Consider the following 19,354-nt stretch of genomic DNA (forward strand, 5'->3'; position numbering starts at 1 on the left):
AAGATCTCGGACCTTGATTTTGCAGATAATGCAGTCATCTTTGCGAAGACTTTAGATATTCTTTTGGGGGCTCTCGAGGTGCTGAATGAGGAGTCGGAGCCGCTGGGATTACGGGTTTCTTGGGTCAAAACTAAGATCCAGGCTTTCAATGACATCTTGGATGCTGCTGTCCTGTCTGTGTCTGTTTGTGTTGAGGATGTTGAGGTCGTGGAGAGATTCACTTTCCTTGGCAGTGATATTCATATCTCTGCTGGCTGTTAGTCAGAGGTCAATAGACATCTGGGTCGGGCCTGGGGAGTCATGGATTCACTGGATCATGGGGTGTGGCGCTGCCGATAGCTGTGCGGGAGGACGGAAGTCCGAGTCTTCAGGTCCTTGGTGTTTCCCGTCTTGCTCTATGGATGCGAGACTTGGACTCTGACCAAGGATCTGAGATGGAGACTTAATTCCTTTGGTACCAGGTCTCTTCGGAGAATCCTTGGCTATCGCTGGTCGGATTTTGTGTCCAACAAGCGGTTGCTGAGAGAGACTCGGATGAGATTTGTTCCCTGCATCGTCCGTGAGCATCAGTTGCGGCTGTATTGACATGTGGCTCGTTTTCCTGACGCTGATCCTGCTCACCAGATTCTCTCAGCGAGGGAGTCTCATGAGTGGAGGAGGCCAATGGGCCGACCACGTGCCTCGTGGTTGCAGCAGGTTGAGCAGCATCTCAAGGAGATGGGGATGGGGATGGGCCTGGCATCTGCCAGGGGGATGGCCAGACGGAGGCCCCTGGAGTACCGGCGGAAAGTGGACGCAGCGACGCGCTGTTCTGGCACATGCTCCCATACCTGACATGACCTTACCTTCCAAGGAATATGACTGAATTCTATAACGATGTCTTTCTTATCCCCGCCACCGAAGGCGGACAGAGGTTATGTTTTCACCCCGTCTCTCTGTTTATCTGAAAACAGGTTATCTCAAAAAGTTGTGGACGAGTTATGATAAAATTAGATCGATGAGTTGGGTAGGTGACAAATACAAGCCGATTAGATTTTGGTTCAGGTTCTGATCCAGATCTGGTCTATCAGTGGTATACAAAACGTAAACTGTTCAGCCTGATGGATAGTTTGCGCTCGACCGATTGACATTCGAGTTGCTTCAAAAACGATCTGACACCATATTCTTTTGATTTTTTTTTAATCGTTTTTTTAAGTGTTTTTTTTTTGGGGGGGGGGGGGGTTTAACCAAAGTTTTGGATTTGATGTGATGACAAATTTACAAATGGCTGTTTACCATCAATGTCCAGCTTGCCATCGTCGTTTTCGTCTGTCAATCATCAGGGTATCTACTTCGCTTTTGGACATACCTCTTCCAAAAACTCCAACAGTTCATCTCGATTGATGAATCCAGATTGTTGTCTGTGAATTAATGTGTTGCATTCACCATGGAACTATAGTATGATCCCGGTGATGTCCTGTCTGTACAGGCTCGAATACATTGCCAGGGCCAGACAGGGTCTCAAATTTTTAGGTGGGTGTTGGGGGGGGGGGGCGGTGTGTGGAGAGTTATAGTTTCTCATATTACTGCCCCACTCATTTACAGCTTGGTAGAAATTATTTGTAAAAAATGCCGTTAATTTCCTCTTTCCTAATTTTTTTATTTCTTAAACTTTTCGATTCATATTTTGAAATTTTTTGTGGTTAATGACTTTCAGATAATGCGGTTAATATAAAACACGTTTTTAGGTGTGTATGTGGGCCTGGGGGGAGGGGGATTATTGTTCTGATGATCTAGATACTTTGTTGTCTTCTTTCATTTGCATCACCATCATCACCAGGAACTCTGAAAAGTCGATTGACTTGTACCACTGCCTGGAGATATTGCAGATAATTTTAGTTCATCACCATACTTTGTGTAAAACTTCGATGTGTTCCCATCAGCATGTTTTGATACTATCATCATTGCATGAAGTTCAAACGCTCCAAAATATAATATATTCTTGCAAGTCGTTGTTTTTTTAACCTTTAGTATGTAAAATTATTATGGAAACGTGGAGTTAATTTTATTTGAATGTTTTGCTAGAAAAGGAGAGGTACAATTTACGAGTCAGATCTGAGTTGTTTGTTTTATGTTTGTCCTTTTTAATTTTACTACAAGGCATTTTTTACGCATTTCTTCGCTGAAAGATTTAATCAAAGGACAATACAACGCGTTGTACTTCACAAACATTCTGCTCTATTCACCCGATCATTTGCTCGAGGACATCTTCCATCTTCTTGGAAATCATCGAACATCACCTTCATCAAACAACTTCTTCTTCTTCTTCTTCTTCTTCTCCTCCTGAATGGACACAGTTATTCTCAGTCATTTTGGGGTTGGCCAAGAGGGAGGAGGGGGTGTGAGTTTGGTTCAAACCTATCACGAACTGGCTGGTCAGGCCTGACGTTCGACTTGGGTTCGGGCAGGAATTGGTAATTTGGCCATGGTGCCAGCAATAGCTTGTGTACTCTGCGTAAAACACCATGGGATCTTTAACGTTCACCAACTAACACCAGCAGACAGGACACCCAGTTTAAATCCATCCGAGGGACAAGCACACACACTGATTAATTTCCCTGCATGTAAAACACCAGGGTGACAAAGCTGGGTTGGGATGACATCCTCTGCTGGACAGCTCAACAGCAAGTGTGCATACCACTTGGCTTGTTGGCTATCCTGCGAGCCCAAAATAATATTGCACCATGTATACAGGGATGCATGTGTTGTCATGAACTCTGGCAGATTAGGTCTACTGGTGTAACTCTTAAAAATAAGTTGATTGAAATGAATTTTGAAGGCAACCTAGTAGCATGTCCATTTTTATTCTGCATGATTCGTGTTATCTCGTATATATTGTTTTGTTACTGCACCTGTTTCTGATACCCTAAATAGGCTCCACATTACAAAGCTTCGTCCTTCACCAATGAGATAAAATGATATTTAAAGCAAATTATTTGCTCATTGTTCCTGCTCCTCCCACAAGGTCGGAGACAGGAGACATTAAAATGAACTCTGTCCGACTGACCAACCGATCATCCGTACATGTTCTTTTGTGTGTGTGATATTTCAAAAAACGTTGAACATTTAGCTTTGGTATTGCAGATATTTATTCCTCATGACATGTTTTAAACCTGATTAGATCACGGGGAGCAATGAGGTGCTTACAACAAGCCGTTAACGTTCCGTGATAGACCCAACCCCGGATAGATCGCCATTCTATCAGAAAAGGCTGCAATTTGGCAAAAGTTCTGGTACACAATGGCCTGCTCTTCCTAAAAGACACCATGTCATCTTTAACTTCCACCAGCTATTGCTAGTTGACAGGACATCCAGTTTAACATCCGTCTAAGGTACTGTGCGCTTTGCGATGTAATGTATTACGTGTGACGCACCGATTTGTAGTTTGATCCGGACTCATTCACATGAGAAATCTCCAAGGTGAGGTGCCACCTCTGCTACCTCTGCACTATTCTCAGTCCCACATAAACAATTTCAACAAATATATTTACATGAGGTTTTTTGTTTGTTTGTTTGTTTGTTTTTAACACTGATAATTTTGTTTACCAGTGTTATCATTCAGTTGTAATTTCAAATACAGGATATTGACTTGAATTATTAATTTTGTGAAAATACATGCATTTTGACGAAATACAAAAATGGCTTGGGTATATTGTTATGGTTCTAGGAACCGTATGCATACAAACATACAGTTGTCCCGAAGTCAGTTATTCCGTTAAGTGTACGTGTAGATAGAACCCCTCCTTGTGTGTAGTGGGAAGACACTGGGGTGCGTTGCGATGTTTTTTTTTAGTAAGATTAATAAATCATTATATCCCATCCACAACGACCCACGGTACCCTCTGCCTGCTCGCACCTTCATCTCGCTTGCGACTCTCGCATGGGCTGAACAAGCGCGTGTTCGCCTACTCGCCTAAACGGCGACTCGCTTGGCAGAATCTTTGTGTAGTACCTTTTTGGCGAGTCCGAACACAAGTGGAGTGGGCGGGCTCCCCGGTATGGCTGGAACCCAGCCCAGAAAGGGCGGCCCCAAGAAAGCCCCGTCCAATCAGGGTGAACAGTGGCATCGGCTTCACCAAGGCCCCTCCCCACTGAGGGAGATCTATAAATTACGACACCTTCCTCAGGGTAGAGGCTGAGAGAGTCGGAGGGTTCGTTGGTTGAGTGCTGAGAGAGTCGGAGCATTCCTGCTGAGAGGGTGAGTGAGTGAGCTGGAAAGTGGGTCGTCTTGGGAGTGAGCTGGAAACCCAAATCCCCACCTCGGACTCCGCTCTACTCGACCCAGGCTCTTTCGCAGACACGGTCTCCACGCGAGCGGCCGTGGACCGAGCCGCACAACCATTGGCAGGTGCTGCACCATGGAGCACCCCTTCCCTCCAACGTTCAGGTACCCAAGAGAACTGCGACCTCAGCTCACCTCCCTCTCTGGCTGCGGGGGTCCTTTGCAAACATCTGGGTTTATTTTCATCTGAGTGTGTGTCTGAGTGTGTGGCGCTGTCTTTAAGTAGAATTGCATAAGTGTTTTTATTTGATCATTGTAAATCTTGCTTGTTTTATTCTTGCGACAAGTCTGCTCTGGGTCTCCTTTGTAAGTTGCTATAAAATTGTCGCACTACATCTTTCTCTCATCTTCCCCTGCATAACATCCCCAATAAACCTGTTTCCTGTGCCAAATATTTTTCCTCGCTTTATTGTAAATAAATTATTGTAGAAATGTTCCCAGTTCTTTTTTGTCTTTTCCATTATTGGTCCAGCATGGTTCGGATCTGAGTTCTTGCCGGGTCTTTATTCCCGATATTCTGTTCATCCTAGCCGGTACGTCCTTGGTAGTTCCACTCAACTGCATCTGATCCAGAGTTGGTAGTTGGTACTTTACCGTAGTTGGTAGAATGATCCGGATCAGGCAGGGCGTACCGAGGGCGTGGTTCCCCGGTAGACAACACCGCGTGGTTAATTAGGTAAATTGGTTCTAGACAAAAGGACCCTATGGTACGCAGTGGAACTATTGGCGTCCATGGTCGGTTAAGCGACCCGCCGCCTCACGGAATTATCCGTGAGCGACGGCCTACAATTCTGGGAGTCTGGTGGGAGATGACGTAACTTCCCCCACCGAGTGGTCGCTCTCGCCACCGGTCCCCGGCCTGCAACAATATGAACAATTATCTGCGTTTCATATGCCGAAAGAACTCTCTGATTAACATTGTTTTACCTCTACAATTTTAGTATTTAAAACACGAGTAGACCCACTTCCTACTGGAGCGGCGGGGGGGGGGGGGGGTGTCACGTTTTTATCCACTCAGGGGTATGTAGATGACAGTCGATCTCGGCTCAGAATCGTTAGTCTGTGGGGGACGAAAAGCATATAATGCCTCAAGAACGTCGGGTTTCCTCCCTTTCAGTTTAGTGTTAAACATCAATAGTGCCTGTTTAAAAATGCAATCATACGTGTTTGTGGTTATAATATTTTTACCTCTGTTAGGGGTACTCCATGAAACACCACAATAAGCTATTTATACACGTTAACACGGAGTTTGTACAAGGAGGAAAAAACTCCTTCGGAAGAGGGGATATTATTAGTGTTAATATTGTTTTGTAATAACATTGATATTATGCTATAATCATTATTGTTATTATTTTTGTTATTTTCAGCGGCCTTGGAGAATCGCCATGATTAGCTATCTTAACACGGATATACATATTAATACGGACTTCACTCAAGGCAGAAAACTCCATTGGCGAGAGGAGAAATGAAGTCTCTACAACGTTCACTGTGTGCTCCATCGTCCTCCTGTTAAGTTTGATTGAGATTGGATAAATAACGACCGAATGTATCATGGTCAAAATGACAGACAGACAACACCAAGTTGCGCATTTTAGTTTGAGTCCCTCCACTCGCTGTTTTGGCGTTTTCAAATAAAGAAACTTCTGAAGTCTTAAATGTTGATTTTCGTTTGCAGTAATACAAATTAAACGTTTCTTTTATTTGAAATGTAATATTAACTCAAGCTATTAACATTAAAATAACAGTTAATCTGTCTGGGTGTTCAAACCGTTTATAAATGAGAGACTCGCAATTCATATAAGACGTGGAAACATTTATTTTTCAATACATACGTAATTAACTGCAGAGATCAAAGAACACTTTACCCCTTGATTGTCTTGTCTTGAGAGACTAACAGTCTTGAGAAAAAGGACATGGGAAGGGTGCACCGATGAAATCTCGATACGGCTCTACAGGCTGACCATTCTTCATGGAAATCACTTCACTCTTACACCATCTTCTGTGGAGGACAAATACTTGTGTCTGATTGCTGTTTAGTCCCCTCACTGGAGCATGGTATTAATCTGGTGGAAGTAGTTCTGTGAGGGCCGCCACACACGATCTGATGCAATGCAACAAGGTATTGGGCGACAGTTTTTGATAAATTTGTAATGTGCGGCAGTTGTATCGGTGACAATCATAAAGTTTCACATGTTCAACTTTTAGGACGCTTTATCCATGACGATCCTGCATCATCATGTGGTGTTTGGCAGGTTCCAGTAATTGCCGAAGTCGTAAAATGTATTGACCAATTAAACTTCACCTTTCAGTAGTTGGCTAGGACTTTTGGAATGAAATTTTATGTGAATGGGAATGAAAAATATATGCGGGGTTGACACAATCTTTTTAACCTCCAGCTAATTTTAAGGTCATGACCCAATTCTAGACATTTTTAAATTTTTCATCAAAACTCGACTAAGGTTTGTCTGATCAAAAGGAAATTTCCCTCTCTCAATAACTGAGAGGAAGACGCATTTAACCTTAATTTATACCATAACCCTTCGGGATAAGGGTCATGGTCCAATGGTGATCTGAAAAAATAATGCATTTTTTTTTCATCGCACAATTTTGCCAATGTATATTCTCAAAGACTGCTTGGCCTTCCAATATGTTCTTGCATCATAATAGTGTACCTGCATGGGAGTTGTGTACCTGATATTTATTTCATGCCCTTGACCTATTATTGTCAGATTGTGAACTAATTAAGATTGTAGACGGGATGCATTTTCTTTATTTTTCACCTTATCCCTAAATGTTGAAGGTCAAGATCATATGGTGGTCCAAAAAAAAAATATGGCCATCATTGGATCACGGGATAAGGGAAAGTGGCCCGCAATCACCAATGGTAAGCCTCCCCTACTGGGGAGGCTTACCATTGGTGATAGCTTGTGACTGCAGGTATCTAGTTTAAATTGCATGTCCATGTCCTCAAAGATTTTTTATGTTTTCAGGTAAACTCAATATGGTTGCCAAAGAATGTAATATATAATATCATATGTGTGATCCTTTTGTTCCTCATGGGAAGGCAGTCATATGTGTGAAGTTTTACCTCGATCTGTTCAACCATTTCAGTGAAGAAGTTTGAAGGTTTGATTTAAAAAAAAATATATATATATATATATATATATATATATGGCTGCCAAATCACGTGACCGATGATGTCATAAAAAAAATTGTCGATCATTTTATCCCGATATAACCCTCAAAAATTTTCATACTGATCACATGTAGCGTTCTACATTTACAATTATGACGTCATAACGAAGGCACCTATGACATTATTAAAAATCATGCTTATTCCTCATGAGGAGCACTTGTTTTGTACCAAAATTCAATTTTTTCCTTGGTGCGGTTTCAGAGATACAGAGGTCCAACATTTTTTTTTTCTTTTTTCCAACATGGCTGCCACATCACGTGACCTATGACATAATTATCATTAGAACATTCTACACCGGCTCGTGTTCGGTGGCCTTTATTGTCTGCAATAAGGCAATGGAGTAGTGTAAGCGGCCAATTTGGTCGCATACTATTTTTAAAACCCAAACAATCGAATCTGGAGTTTACTGTCATTTATATAATTGGGATACTCTGTATTTTACACCACCTTATTTAACACGTTAACTTCGGTATTGGTTCCTGGTGTTTGTCCTTTGTGAAATCCCTAAAAGCAGTAAGCTTCCTGCTTAGAATGATTTTCAGGTTGTTTTTTTGTCAGACAAACAGACAGATTGAAGCAATTGCTTTACCCCACGGTGTACATGCACACGTGGGACGAGACAGCGTACAAATAATCAACTTCAGAGGCATTGTATTGCTAAACTGCAGGGTTTCTTTGGAAGTGCATACAAATCAATTTGTGTTCTCCAGTGTTCAAAACATGTAATGAAAATTTAAATTAAGTCGTTCTTCAATCATAGACACAGACTGAACCAATATCTTTGCCTTATCTTTGTGAATATCTTTGTGAATTTCATTTGTTATTTTGCAAATACATCAAGACATACATTGCACCCCTGCAGGATTGCTAAAAACCAAAATCATAATCAAGTAGCTCTCCTAATCGTTCGTGTCATTGGTGTTGTTATTACTTTTCTTTTCAATTACAATGATACTTACATGTATGTATGTATTGTTGTTATCATTATTTTTATTAGTGCATGCCCGTAGATGCGTAGCCGTACATGCAAACCCTCCCCCCCCCCCGCAAAAAAACTCAAACCGCATGCCAGAAACAACAACCACACAAGCTGTTCCTTCGCTTTCACGTGCTCGTACGTGCGTGGCTGTACGTGCCAATATATATATATATACTTTAAAACCGCTTGCCAGAAACAATCTCACAGGCCGTTCCTTCTCTCTCGCGTGTCCATACGTGCATGGCCGTACGTGCGTTCCCATATGTGCGTGGCCGTACATACTAAAAAAAAATAAAAAAAACTTTCAAACCACGTGCCAGAAACAACAACCACACAGGCCGTTCCTTCTCTCTCGCGTGTCCGTACGTGCATGGCCGTACGTGCATGGCCGTACGTGCGTTCCCATACGTGCGTGGCCGTACATACTAAAAAATTTTTTAAAAAACTTTCAAACCGCGTGCCAGAAACAACCACACTGGCCGTTCCTTCTCTCTCGCGTGTCCGTACGTGCATGGCCGTACGTGCATGGCCGTACGTGCGTTCCCATACGTGCATGGCCATACATACTAAATAAAATTAAAAAAACTTTCAAACCGTGAGCCAGAAACAAACACACAGGCCGTTCCTTCGCTCTCGCGTGACCGTACGTGCATCCGTGCATGCCCATACGTGCAACCCTTCCCCCCACCCCAAAAATAAACAAACAAACAAAAACTTTCAAACCACGAGCCAGAAACAACCACACAGGCCGTTCCTTCGCTCTTGTAAACGACAACTGGATTGGGGCATTGTGTTTATCTATAAATGCGGATAAGAAATCGAGAAATTATTAGAATACAGTAAGTCATCACTATCTAAAAGTAGTGCGTGCCCGTACGGAATGTTCACATCATTCCACGAATTATCCCTTGCATTGAAGTAACAACTGCTGTGATATTTACACACAGAGTTAATTAAAATCAAGTTTACCTCCCTGTCTTTGCTTGCCATGACATTCGCTGCCATTTACCATTGGCACTCCTACCCCACGGTGGATCAAGGTGCTTCTTGCAAGCCATTAACGTTTCCGAGACAGAACCAACACCGGAGATCGCCATTCCATCGGTAAGGGCTGCAACTTTTGTCATAGCGGAGGCACACAATGGCCTGCTCTTCCAAATCAACACCATGCCATCTTTAACATCCACCAGCTAATGTTGGCAGACAGGACATCCAGCTTAACGTCCGTGCGAGGATGCTTCCACCATTTGTGCGATGTGGCAATTTCACTCTTCATTGGGGAATGCCAAAGACATTATAATTACCAGATATCATGATTTCCAAGGAACGTGTGCTGGTTTCAAAATTAACAACCGAATCCAACCTGTGGAAACGATTCTGATCCTCACCGTCAATGTTGACTCGACCTGTGGTCTTAGCTGTTACAACTATGCAATGGAGAAACCTCAACACTCTCGTATCAGGATTGCATGGCATCTTTGCAGGGGAGAGGTGATGTTACCTCTGCCACCGAAGGTAGATGGAGGTTATGTTTTCACCCCTGTTTGTTTGTCTGTCTGTTTTTTTCCTTACGAAATCTAAAGATTTCGTAAGTATTTTGATCACTTCCGTCCTCTGTTCATGTGTTTGTTTGTAGGTACGATAACTCAAGAACGGAAGAAGCTACCAATGTCATATTACACCACGTGATTCAGGAGGGTGATAGCGCTGATTAGATTTTGGTCAAAATCGGTCAAAGGTCAAAGTCACAGTGAGGACAAACATCCAAAAAAAAAGTTATAACTCGAGAACGGAAGAAGCTACCAATGTCAAATTACACCACGTGATTCAGGAGGGTGATGGCTAGCGCTGATTAGATTTTTGTCAAACTCGGTCAAAGGTCAAGGTCACAGTGAGGTCAAACATTCGATTTTTGATGGTTTGGTACAGAATCATCGTAGAAACTTCTGGTTTGCGTCGCTACCTTCTCTGGAGACAGCTTTTATTAGACAAGGTCAGAGGTCAAGTTGACGATTTCATAAGTACCAGTCTATGACTGCTTGTTTGTTTGTTTGTGAAGAGGACATCTCAAAAGTTATTGACAGATTTTGACGAAACTTGATGGACAGGTTGGGTATGTGACAAGGTCGAATCGATTCGATTTTGGTGAAGACACGAATCTGGAAACGACAAGTTTTTATTTTTATTTTTGAGTGATTCTTCACCATTGAGAGATGAGGCCAAAAACGACACATATGTATATATGTAGCATGATATTCCAAAAAGTTGTGGACGAATTATGACAAAACTATGTGGATGAGTTGATGAGCTGACAAAAACGACCGATTCGATTTTGGTTCAGGTCCAGATCCAGATCCGGTCCATCAGTGGGATACTAAACGTAAACTGTACAGCCTGGCAGAGGTATGCGCTCTACCGATTGTCATTATAGTTTACCCCTGCAGTGGAAATATAGATTGGTTCAGAACAAATGAACAAAGAAGATGAAATTATCGGAAAGTGAGATTGGAAAAAAAAAAAAAAAACTTTGCAAAGGATGGACACACTTCCTGAAAGTACGATTCATTTATTGGGCTCGTGTGGTTGCTGCAAAGCAAGAGGTTTTATTTTTTTTAAGACAATGCAATTAGCAGACCATCACGACTCGTGCACAAGACGTGATGAGCTCTCGTATTTCTTATGTGGAACTTAACTACATCGTTTACAACCAAATGTTTGAATGAAAAACCATCCAAAACACTTTTATATAGTGGTTAAATTTCATTCACATGAATTGGTGATAGCAACTGCTTCTATTGAAGTATTCACAACCTTGTGTTTCCCTCACCCACCCCCCAACCCAGTCTCCCTCCCTCTTCCCCAATGCCACAATGCTGCTGATGTTGCATCAACATGGTTCAAGAAGATGTCACTGAGACATTCTTCATCATCTTCAAAAAATCTAGAACAGAAGAATGAATTAAAGCATAAGGGTTATGTTCTCTACCAACAGGTATCCACAGATAGTCAACGATGTAAAACGTGACTTCAGCAATATGGTGTAAAAAAAACAGTTAAATATAACATCGGAATTTAATATTGTACATTTCTGTGATCTGTCAAGACATTGCTTGATCAAATCACCTCCCCCCACCCCCCCCCCCAGCCATCCAACATCAATCCCTTCTCCACCATAAGTCCTGAACCCCCCCCACCCCCCCCCCCCCGCAAAGACGAAACCCTCTCTCCCAACTTTCTGTCCCCTCTCTGCCTCTCCCTCCCCAATTACCCAAAAGCCTTCTCCCCCTCCCCTTTTCTTCTCGATTTTCAAAGCAACAGAGTCTTCTTACATCATTACATATAATTTCTTCATTACATTACTAAAATGGTAGAATAATTAAATTTCTTTCTTCTGCCCTATCCACCTTAATATAATGCCATTTCCAACGACACCTGCTCCGACCTCCTCAAAACCTACTTTCCTACATTCGTAACTTCTACTTTCACCCCATTCACAATCTCGGTAGCAGCAAGATATGTCTCATGGGAACAATTATTCAAACTACCTTCAGGTCCCCATTCACAATGGTCCCCTACATGCCGTTCCGTTAAATTACATAGAATTGCCACTCTCAAGTGATTGTGAGTCACCTAAGTGTGTTAATAAGTGATCCTAGATTAATTATCTTTTTTGTGATGCATAAATTCAGAACTGTGCAAAGGTATTGGTTATTACAATGATATTCACACTTTTGGGTAAATTCATCAAATTATCAGTGATAAGTCATATTTGTTTTATAGTGTAAATTGAGAGCCTATACAAATATGCATGAAACAAACTGCTGAAATATATACAGTACTGTGCAAAAGTTTAGGCTGTTTATAATTTCGTACGGGCTATTCTCCAATAAACATCTGTGGAAAGTTAGACGGGTGCAATGTATGTAGAAAATAATTCAAACAAGTGGTGCCAGGCACAACAAATCCCGCCCATTTAAGGCATAAAGTTATTTTGGGGATCAAATTTAAATTTGATACATCCTTAACCTGAATGTTGATTATAAGGAATAGAATAAGGAATATTTTAGTCTTAGTTTAAAGTCAATTAAACCATTTTTGACGAAGTTATGATCGTAAAATGATTTTGACCTTTCAAGGCCACGTAAGGTCAAAGGTCATAGTGTTAAATGAAAGCCAATAAAGGACTTGATTTATGTCTTCCATAGTAAACATGCATATTCCTAACCTTTTTTGATTTATAATGGAAAATATGTAATTTGACCGATGACCATGACCCCCAAAACTTCGGACCCTACCAATCTTCACAAATATGCATTTTTCACTATAGGAATGGGTAGGATTATAAGTGACAAATAGAATAAGGTTTCACTATAAGCTTAGTTTGAAGGAAATCAGATCATTTTTGACGAAGTTATGAGCGAAAAACGATTTTGATCTTTTCGTGACCTTGACCTTTGATCCAATTGGACCCAAAAGTTAATGGGTTCGTCCAAGGTTCATTGCCCACCTGTGGATTAAATTTGATAGTGTTTGTTAAAGCTGTTTTGCCATAAAGTTGTTAACAGACAGACAGACAAACAAACAGACAAACAAACCGGATGATTACAATATCCCGCTCCCTCCCTCCGGGAGGCGGGATAACAAAGTAAATTATTAGACCGGTCAAAATAGGCCATTTTAGGGTCAAACCCACCACAAATTGCAATAGTAATCATTCAAGTTTTTTCACTCCAAATATATCATAGAATGACATACTAAAAGTCACCTTAAATCGGGACATTGGAACAGCTTCACCTCAGTTTAAGGTGACATTGAAAAAAAATTGACAGCCAAAATATAGGGGGAGGGTATAGTAACATGACCATATCATGACAAATTACTGGCCGATTCTCAATATTAAGATATCAGTAGATTCACAATAAAATTACCTTTCAAACAACACCACAAGTAATAATGTAGACCTAAAATTAACATCATGACGGATGAAAAACATTTCTGCCTATCACTAAAAATTATCGAATTTAGACATATATGTGGACATTTTTAAATTCACAATTTTTTAATTTCCAAAGTCGGTCTGCAATTGGTCTGAATATCTATATACATGTTTTCTGACTGTCACAGTTTTTAAATTTTGCCAATATGTAATGTAGTTAGTGAGATATAGGCTTGTAGCATGGTATTGTGTACACTGTGGTCCTAAATGAGGAGAAAGCTTAGAAATTGAACCCAGGTTTAATAAGATAAACAATCTTAATGTTATATAATGCCCAAGTGCCTGTGCTTTCAGAAAATGTATACTTTGCTATGGGTCCTATGGATATAGTTGCTTACAAAGCATGTTTTTTTTATCCAAACACAGGCTATTTCTTCCATTTTTATAGCTCATTTTTTAGAAATGGGTTAAATGTATGATTGTATAAGTTGTCCAAAATGGTTGAAATTGCATTTTTTGTTTGATATACAGTAGACTAGGTGTAAGTCGGCAGCGTGTAACTCGTCACTTCGCCTACGTCGGCAGCGTCAAAAAGTCCCGAATTTATCTCATGTTAAATCCTTTGAATAAAGGGTCATCCCTCTGTAAGTCGTCATCTCTAAGTCGTCACTTTGTCTACGTCGTCAGATGTTGTCCATTCCCACTTAATGGAAACTCAAGTAAATTACCACTCCTAACTCGTCACACGGAACTGCTGCCTCATGAGAAGCCCGATTTCATGGAATTGTGATGCTCGCTCATTGGTGTACACCGCCAGTGATAGGCTATTTATAACTGCGTACACACGTTGATCGCACTGCAGGCAGGACAATGGCGACTAAGGGTAAGCTTACAACTAAAACCTACCAAGAAAAATACGACATTATCCAGTTTTGCGAGGCAAATCCACTGATGAAGAAAACAGACATAGCTGAGAAGTTGGACATCAAACGGCAGACATTGAACGATATCTTGAAGAATAAGGGCAAGATATTTGGACAAGTGGAGAAGATCGTGAGGCCGGTGGGAAGTGTGAAATGCGTGAAATGTGTGTCCTTTGAAGATGTCGATGACGTGCTCATCATCTGGTTTCGGCAAATGTCGGCTCAGCCAAATATTCGGTTTCGGCCGATACTGTCTTTCGGTGGAGGATTGCCCAGCCAACATCATGGAATACAATGACCGGTTTGAATCATTTCTCATGCACCAGATGCCCAAGAGTTTGAGGCATTCAAACATAATGGATTACTTCGCGAAGAAGTAAAGGATCGATCGAGCTTAGTGTTGAAGTCCGATCATGGTTTTATCTTGGCTTGTTTTGTACATTACCGCACTCACTTACACATAGGCATTGAGTGGTAATCATCACCACGATGACTGTGTGTCATGTAATTTGTCACCATACCATCACCGATGGTATACGAGTTGTCTTACAGAGTTGTTCATTATCTTTACTTTTGATAAAATGATTCATGAATTCCATCTTTGCTTGATCACTTTCCAACTCACCAACTCACCCCCACCTATGCCCCGAGGATTGTGTTTTCCTTTTGGTACAATAGCCGGCTCTCACACATATGTGTCCAGTCCACGCGCGACTTCATCCTTCACCCCACAGTCATCATGAATGTTCGCATACGCGCAAGTAGTCACATTTCTAAGTCATCACTTTTTTCTCGGTCCCGATGGTGACGACTTACGCCTCGTCTACTATATATCATTATACATAAGAATAGAACAATTCCTCGAAACAGTACATTTCTTATTACCTTCTGCATATCTTGGCACCTTCAAATGTGTAAAATCTCAGATTTTGCAAAATTTCCCCCAGTCATAGTGAAGCTTACAAAATCTTATTCCAGAAATTTGAAATGCATCTGATAGAACATCTTAAATAGCAATTTACTTCTGCATAAAGTGATGATTTCAAATGGCAAGTTTCAACATGGATCATTACTACATACCAGTTTTTAGGTTCACTCCCATGATTGGGTCAAAAATGTTAGGAAGTACGTAGCAAATTGCATTTACCAAGCTGCTACAAAATTACTGGAAGCTATAAGCTTGATTTTATAACCATAGAATAAGTTTACCAAGATGGCCCTATGATATAAAAATCAATACCAAAGGCCAGTTTGCGTTCAGTATACAGAACATCAAAGGTCGTTAGGAAGTACGTAACGTTTTTAGGAAATCTGCACTTTTAATCCTAAGATGTTAGTTTGGTTCATCACAGCATGTATTTCTATGGTTAAGTTTATGTGCATATTATATTTATGACCTGAATGAACACTGATCAATTTGTTAATTTCATATGACCTTGACCTCTTCGCTCAAGGTCAAATATCAGGTAAACAAAATATTCTCCATATATGTGGTTTCCAATGAGTGTATAATACATATCTAAGCCATCAGACCAATTTTAGAATGATATGAGTGGTTCCTTGATACAGATAATTGATACTCTTTGGGTCTATTTGACCTTGAACCTGTCAGAGCAATAGAAAGAGGAAGAATTAAGCTCTGCTCAAATAGATCCTGAATCCCATGATGTTGGCTAACAAATGATATGCAAAACTTAATCATACAATGACTTTCATTTTTTGGTCCCCCGTGTCCTAAATGTGTACATAATACCTTGCCTCAAGCCTATAACCAATTTACTGAAGATTGAAGGAGGGTTAACATATTCCAAAATTCTTCCCTTCAAATGGCCATTTCAGCATGTCATATTACTGCAAAACCTCAACATATTTACAGTATATAAAATTACCAACATAAATAAAATACAATGATGAATCATTATACAAATAAAACACAATTATTTTGTTACTGGAATTTCAGTAATCAATATTCCTATAAAAGAAATCAGACAATTAGTTTATGCTTAGAAGTTTGTAATCCTCCTGGGTGCTGATATGTTATAGTTTATCTCCATTTATTGCTATGGAATATAAAATAGCAAAAACACGAAACTTAAAAAGCTATTGTCGCCAGAAGTACTAAGCTACTAAAAGCAAATATACAACACATTTTGTAATATGTACATGTGAATCTTAACCGTCCAATTCCAGGGTAGCCATTTTCTTTTCAATACTACATGTAACTAGTAAATTAGTACTACACTATTTGTTAAAACTACACAACAATCACTATTTATAGTGCTATCAAGAACTGACATGTATATCTAATGAAGAAAAATAAATATTTTAAACTACTTCAAGTAAGTCACTTCTAAAACAACACCTTGAAAAAAACAGTCACAAATTACACATTATAATACATCCTCAGCTTAACTTTCTGGATCAGGCAGGATTGTGTTAGAGCAGTGTAGGCCTTTACATTCTCCACATGTTGGAGAACATTCTAGGCTAAAAATTTCTACATGAGCATCTCTGTGTACTACAGTTAGTTCTGCAATTGCAGTTGAAGGCTTCCAGAAGATTGTCAGGTGCAGGCTTCAAGTTAGTGTCCACAGGCACTATCTTACCATTGATGACATAGCCTTGTCAGTAAAAGATATTTAAATTGAGCTGGGATAAAATTCCTGTGACTGCTTCACTAATTTTACATCACTTTTAATAAGTTTGGCTGCGGTTTCTATAATTCTTAATTTCTCTTCATCATGGTCATACTTCTTGGGTTTGGAGTGGAAGCCATGGATGATAGAAGATGCTATATGTCAAAATGTAACCACATTTTCTTTTCCACTAATCTCAGTGATGGTTATCTTGTCTCCAAAATGTTTCTCAAGTCTATGTTTCATGGAGGTAAATCCATATGGTTCAATTCCAGTCTCAACCAATATCTCTTCCATTTTGTTTATAAGATCCTGTATTGAGATTTGTTCCTCATCATTGACCTCCAAATACATGGCCACCTGATTAAAAGCATCTTCCCTTGCCGAATCAGGAGGTCTACCCTGCTTAAATCGTTACGGTTGGATTTTATCATCTGCCATGAACTGTTGTGGTACCTGCTTTCCTGTTCCAGAATTTGTGCTGCAAAGGTTGTGGTATACTGCATCTGCAGCATGCAAATGTTGTGCAAACTCGTCTACCATTCACAATTTCTGACCACAAATCCTTGTGTTCATTGCAACATTTCTTAATTTTATCTTGAAAATCCATTGATCTGACTGGAATAAGTTTATGACTTTTTACCTTGCCATGGAATGTATCTGGATGCTCACAGAATATGCAGTTATCTTTATAAATAAATGTATTTCCTGTGGATTGGCATGTACTTGGTGTATAACTGAAAGAAACAGTCACATTCTCGCTTTCTGCTGGCATGAGCTATACACTTTGGAGAACAGAAGTCCTTTCTACACTTGGCATGCACAACTTGTCCAGGAACAGTACTTGTACTGCGAGACCGCAACGCATTAGCTTTTGCAATGCCTTCACATCCTTTGGTACCTAACGTTGCAGTTTTTTGTCCACTCAATAGAGGTTCCTTACAGAAGACACACTTGTCCATCTTTAATAGATTACTTAAACCTGAGAGAAACAAAAACATGATTAGAATTGTAAATAAAAATGTTCCAGACTTTTAGGTGAGTGAGAACCTTTTCAGAATTCTCACCTATCCCCTGGATATACTTTTGCCCGACCCCCACACCCTTCTGATTCTCTCCACCCCATGCATATTTAATTGAACAGCCCTCAGCCCCTTTCAATCATTAGTACATTTATTATATATTCTATGGCAACCACAATAACATAGGACAAAGTAAATAGACCATTCAGTTATCTTTACTGGGGAATTAAATCTGAAATGGTCATACATCCAAAAATAACTATTTTGGTCAGATTCTCCAAACATTAACAACTCTAAAAACACTAATCTTAGGTCAATACCATTACATATGGTATTGTTAGAAATGTATTTTCATAATGAATCTGTTGATACCTCTATATTAGGGATAAGTTTTGAATTGTTCACAATATTACCATAAATCTAGACCCTACCCCAAAATTTTATTTTATGATATTTGTGGAAAAATGCTGCCTCAAACTGAGGTCAAAATGGAAATGTTCCAATGCTCCGATTTAAGGTGACTTTTCATATGTCATTCCACAACATATTTGGAGTGGAAAAAAACATGAATGATTACTATTGCAATTTGTGGTGGGTAAATCACTATTTTGACCGGTCTATATAAGAACAGTGTCATTTCATAGTATCAGTCAACACTTTGTCTGTCCACCCTTTGCCTTCTTGAATGCCACTCTTCAACCCATGTTTCATGTGTTCGACTGAAGCACTCTAACAGAAATATTATGCCACATATTCTGCAGCACATTCCACAGTTCTGTAAGGGGAGTTGGGTTCCTCTTGTTCTCTTTTTCCAGATAATCATTAATGACCTGAATGGAACTTGTGTCCATACTCTGTGGTAGCCATTCTAACATTTAGAGCACACCAGCTGTAACCTTGTTCTCCATGTACTGTTTCACGATATTGGAAGTGTGTTATCTTGTTATCATTATCAGTGTTATCAGTTTGATCATTATCTTGTTGAAAAATAAAATCCTCTTCCAATGAAAATTTTTTCACGAGGAACTGCATTATGCTGCAGTATCTGCTTACACTTCATTTCTGTTTGTGTCCCATTGATTTTCGCAAGTTTTCATTCACCAAAAGCTGAGATACATCCTCAGGAAGTCACAGAGCTTCCTCTGTTTCACAGTCGGGTGCAAACACTGAGTGTCGCAACGTTCTCCAGATCTTCGTTGTACGAAATGGCGTCTCTCATCTAAAAAGGTCAAAGTTTGATTCATCAGACGAGAATAACTGATTACATTGTTCATTCACCCAATCTTGGTGTTGCCTTGCAAATTAGAGCCCTCACGGCCATTCTGTCAACAAAGTTTCATT

The 19,354-nt window shown here is 40.1% G+C and overlaps 2 protein-coding genes across 2 annotated transcripts in view; both read right to left on the reverse strand.

Annotated features, from left to right (window-relative positions):
- LOC147023568 (troponin C, skeletal muscle-like) overlaps window positions 1-19,354 on the reverse strand; it is a 156,959-nt gene that overhangs the window by 79,565 nt on the left and 58,040 nt on the right. The window lies entirely within an intron of this gene.
- Window positions 11,047-19,354, reverse strand: part of LOC147023570 (troponin C, skeletal muscle-like) — a 66,403-nt gene continuing 58,095 nt past the window's right edge. The window contains exon 6 of the mRNA XM_085889074.1: window positions 11,047-11,437. Coding sequence (XP_085745200.1) covers window positions 11,394-11,437 — 44 coding nt within the window. The 3' untranslated portion in view covers window positions 11,047-11,393. The remainder of the gene's footprint in view (window positions 11,438-19,354) is intronic.

Source organism: Eptatretus burgeri, chromosome 7 (assembly GCF_056783735.1).
Source record: "Eptatretus burgeri isolate ZD-2024b chromosome 7, Ebu_testis_v1, whole genome shotgun sequence".
NCBI classification, from domain to species: domain Eukaryota; kingdom Metazoa; phylum Chordata; class Myxini; order Myxiniformes; family Myxinidae; genus Eptatretus; species Eptatretus burgeri.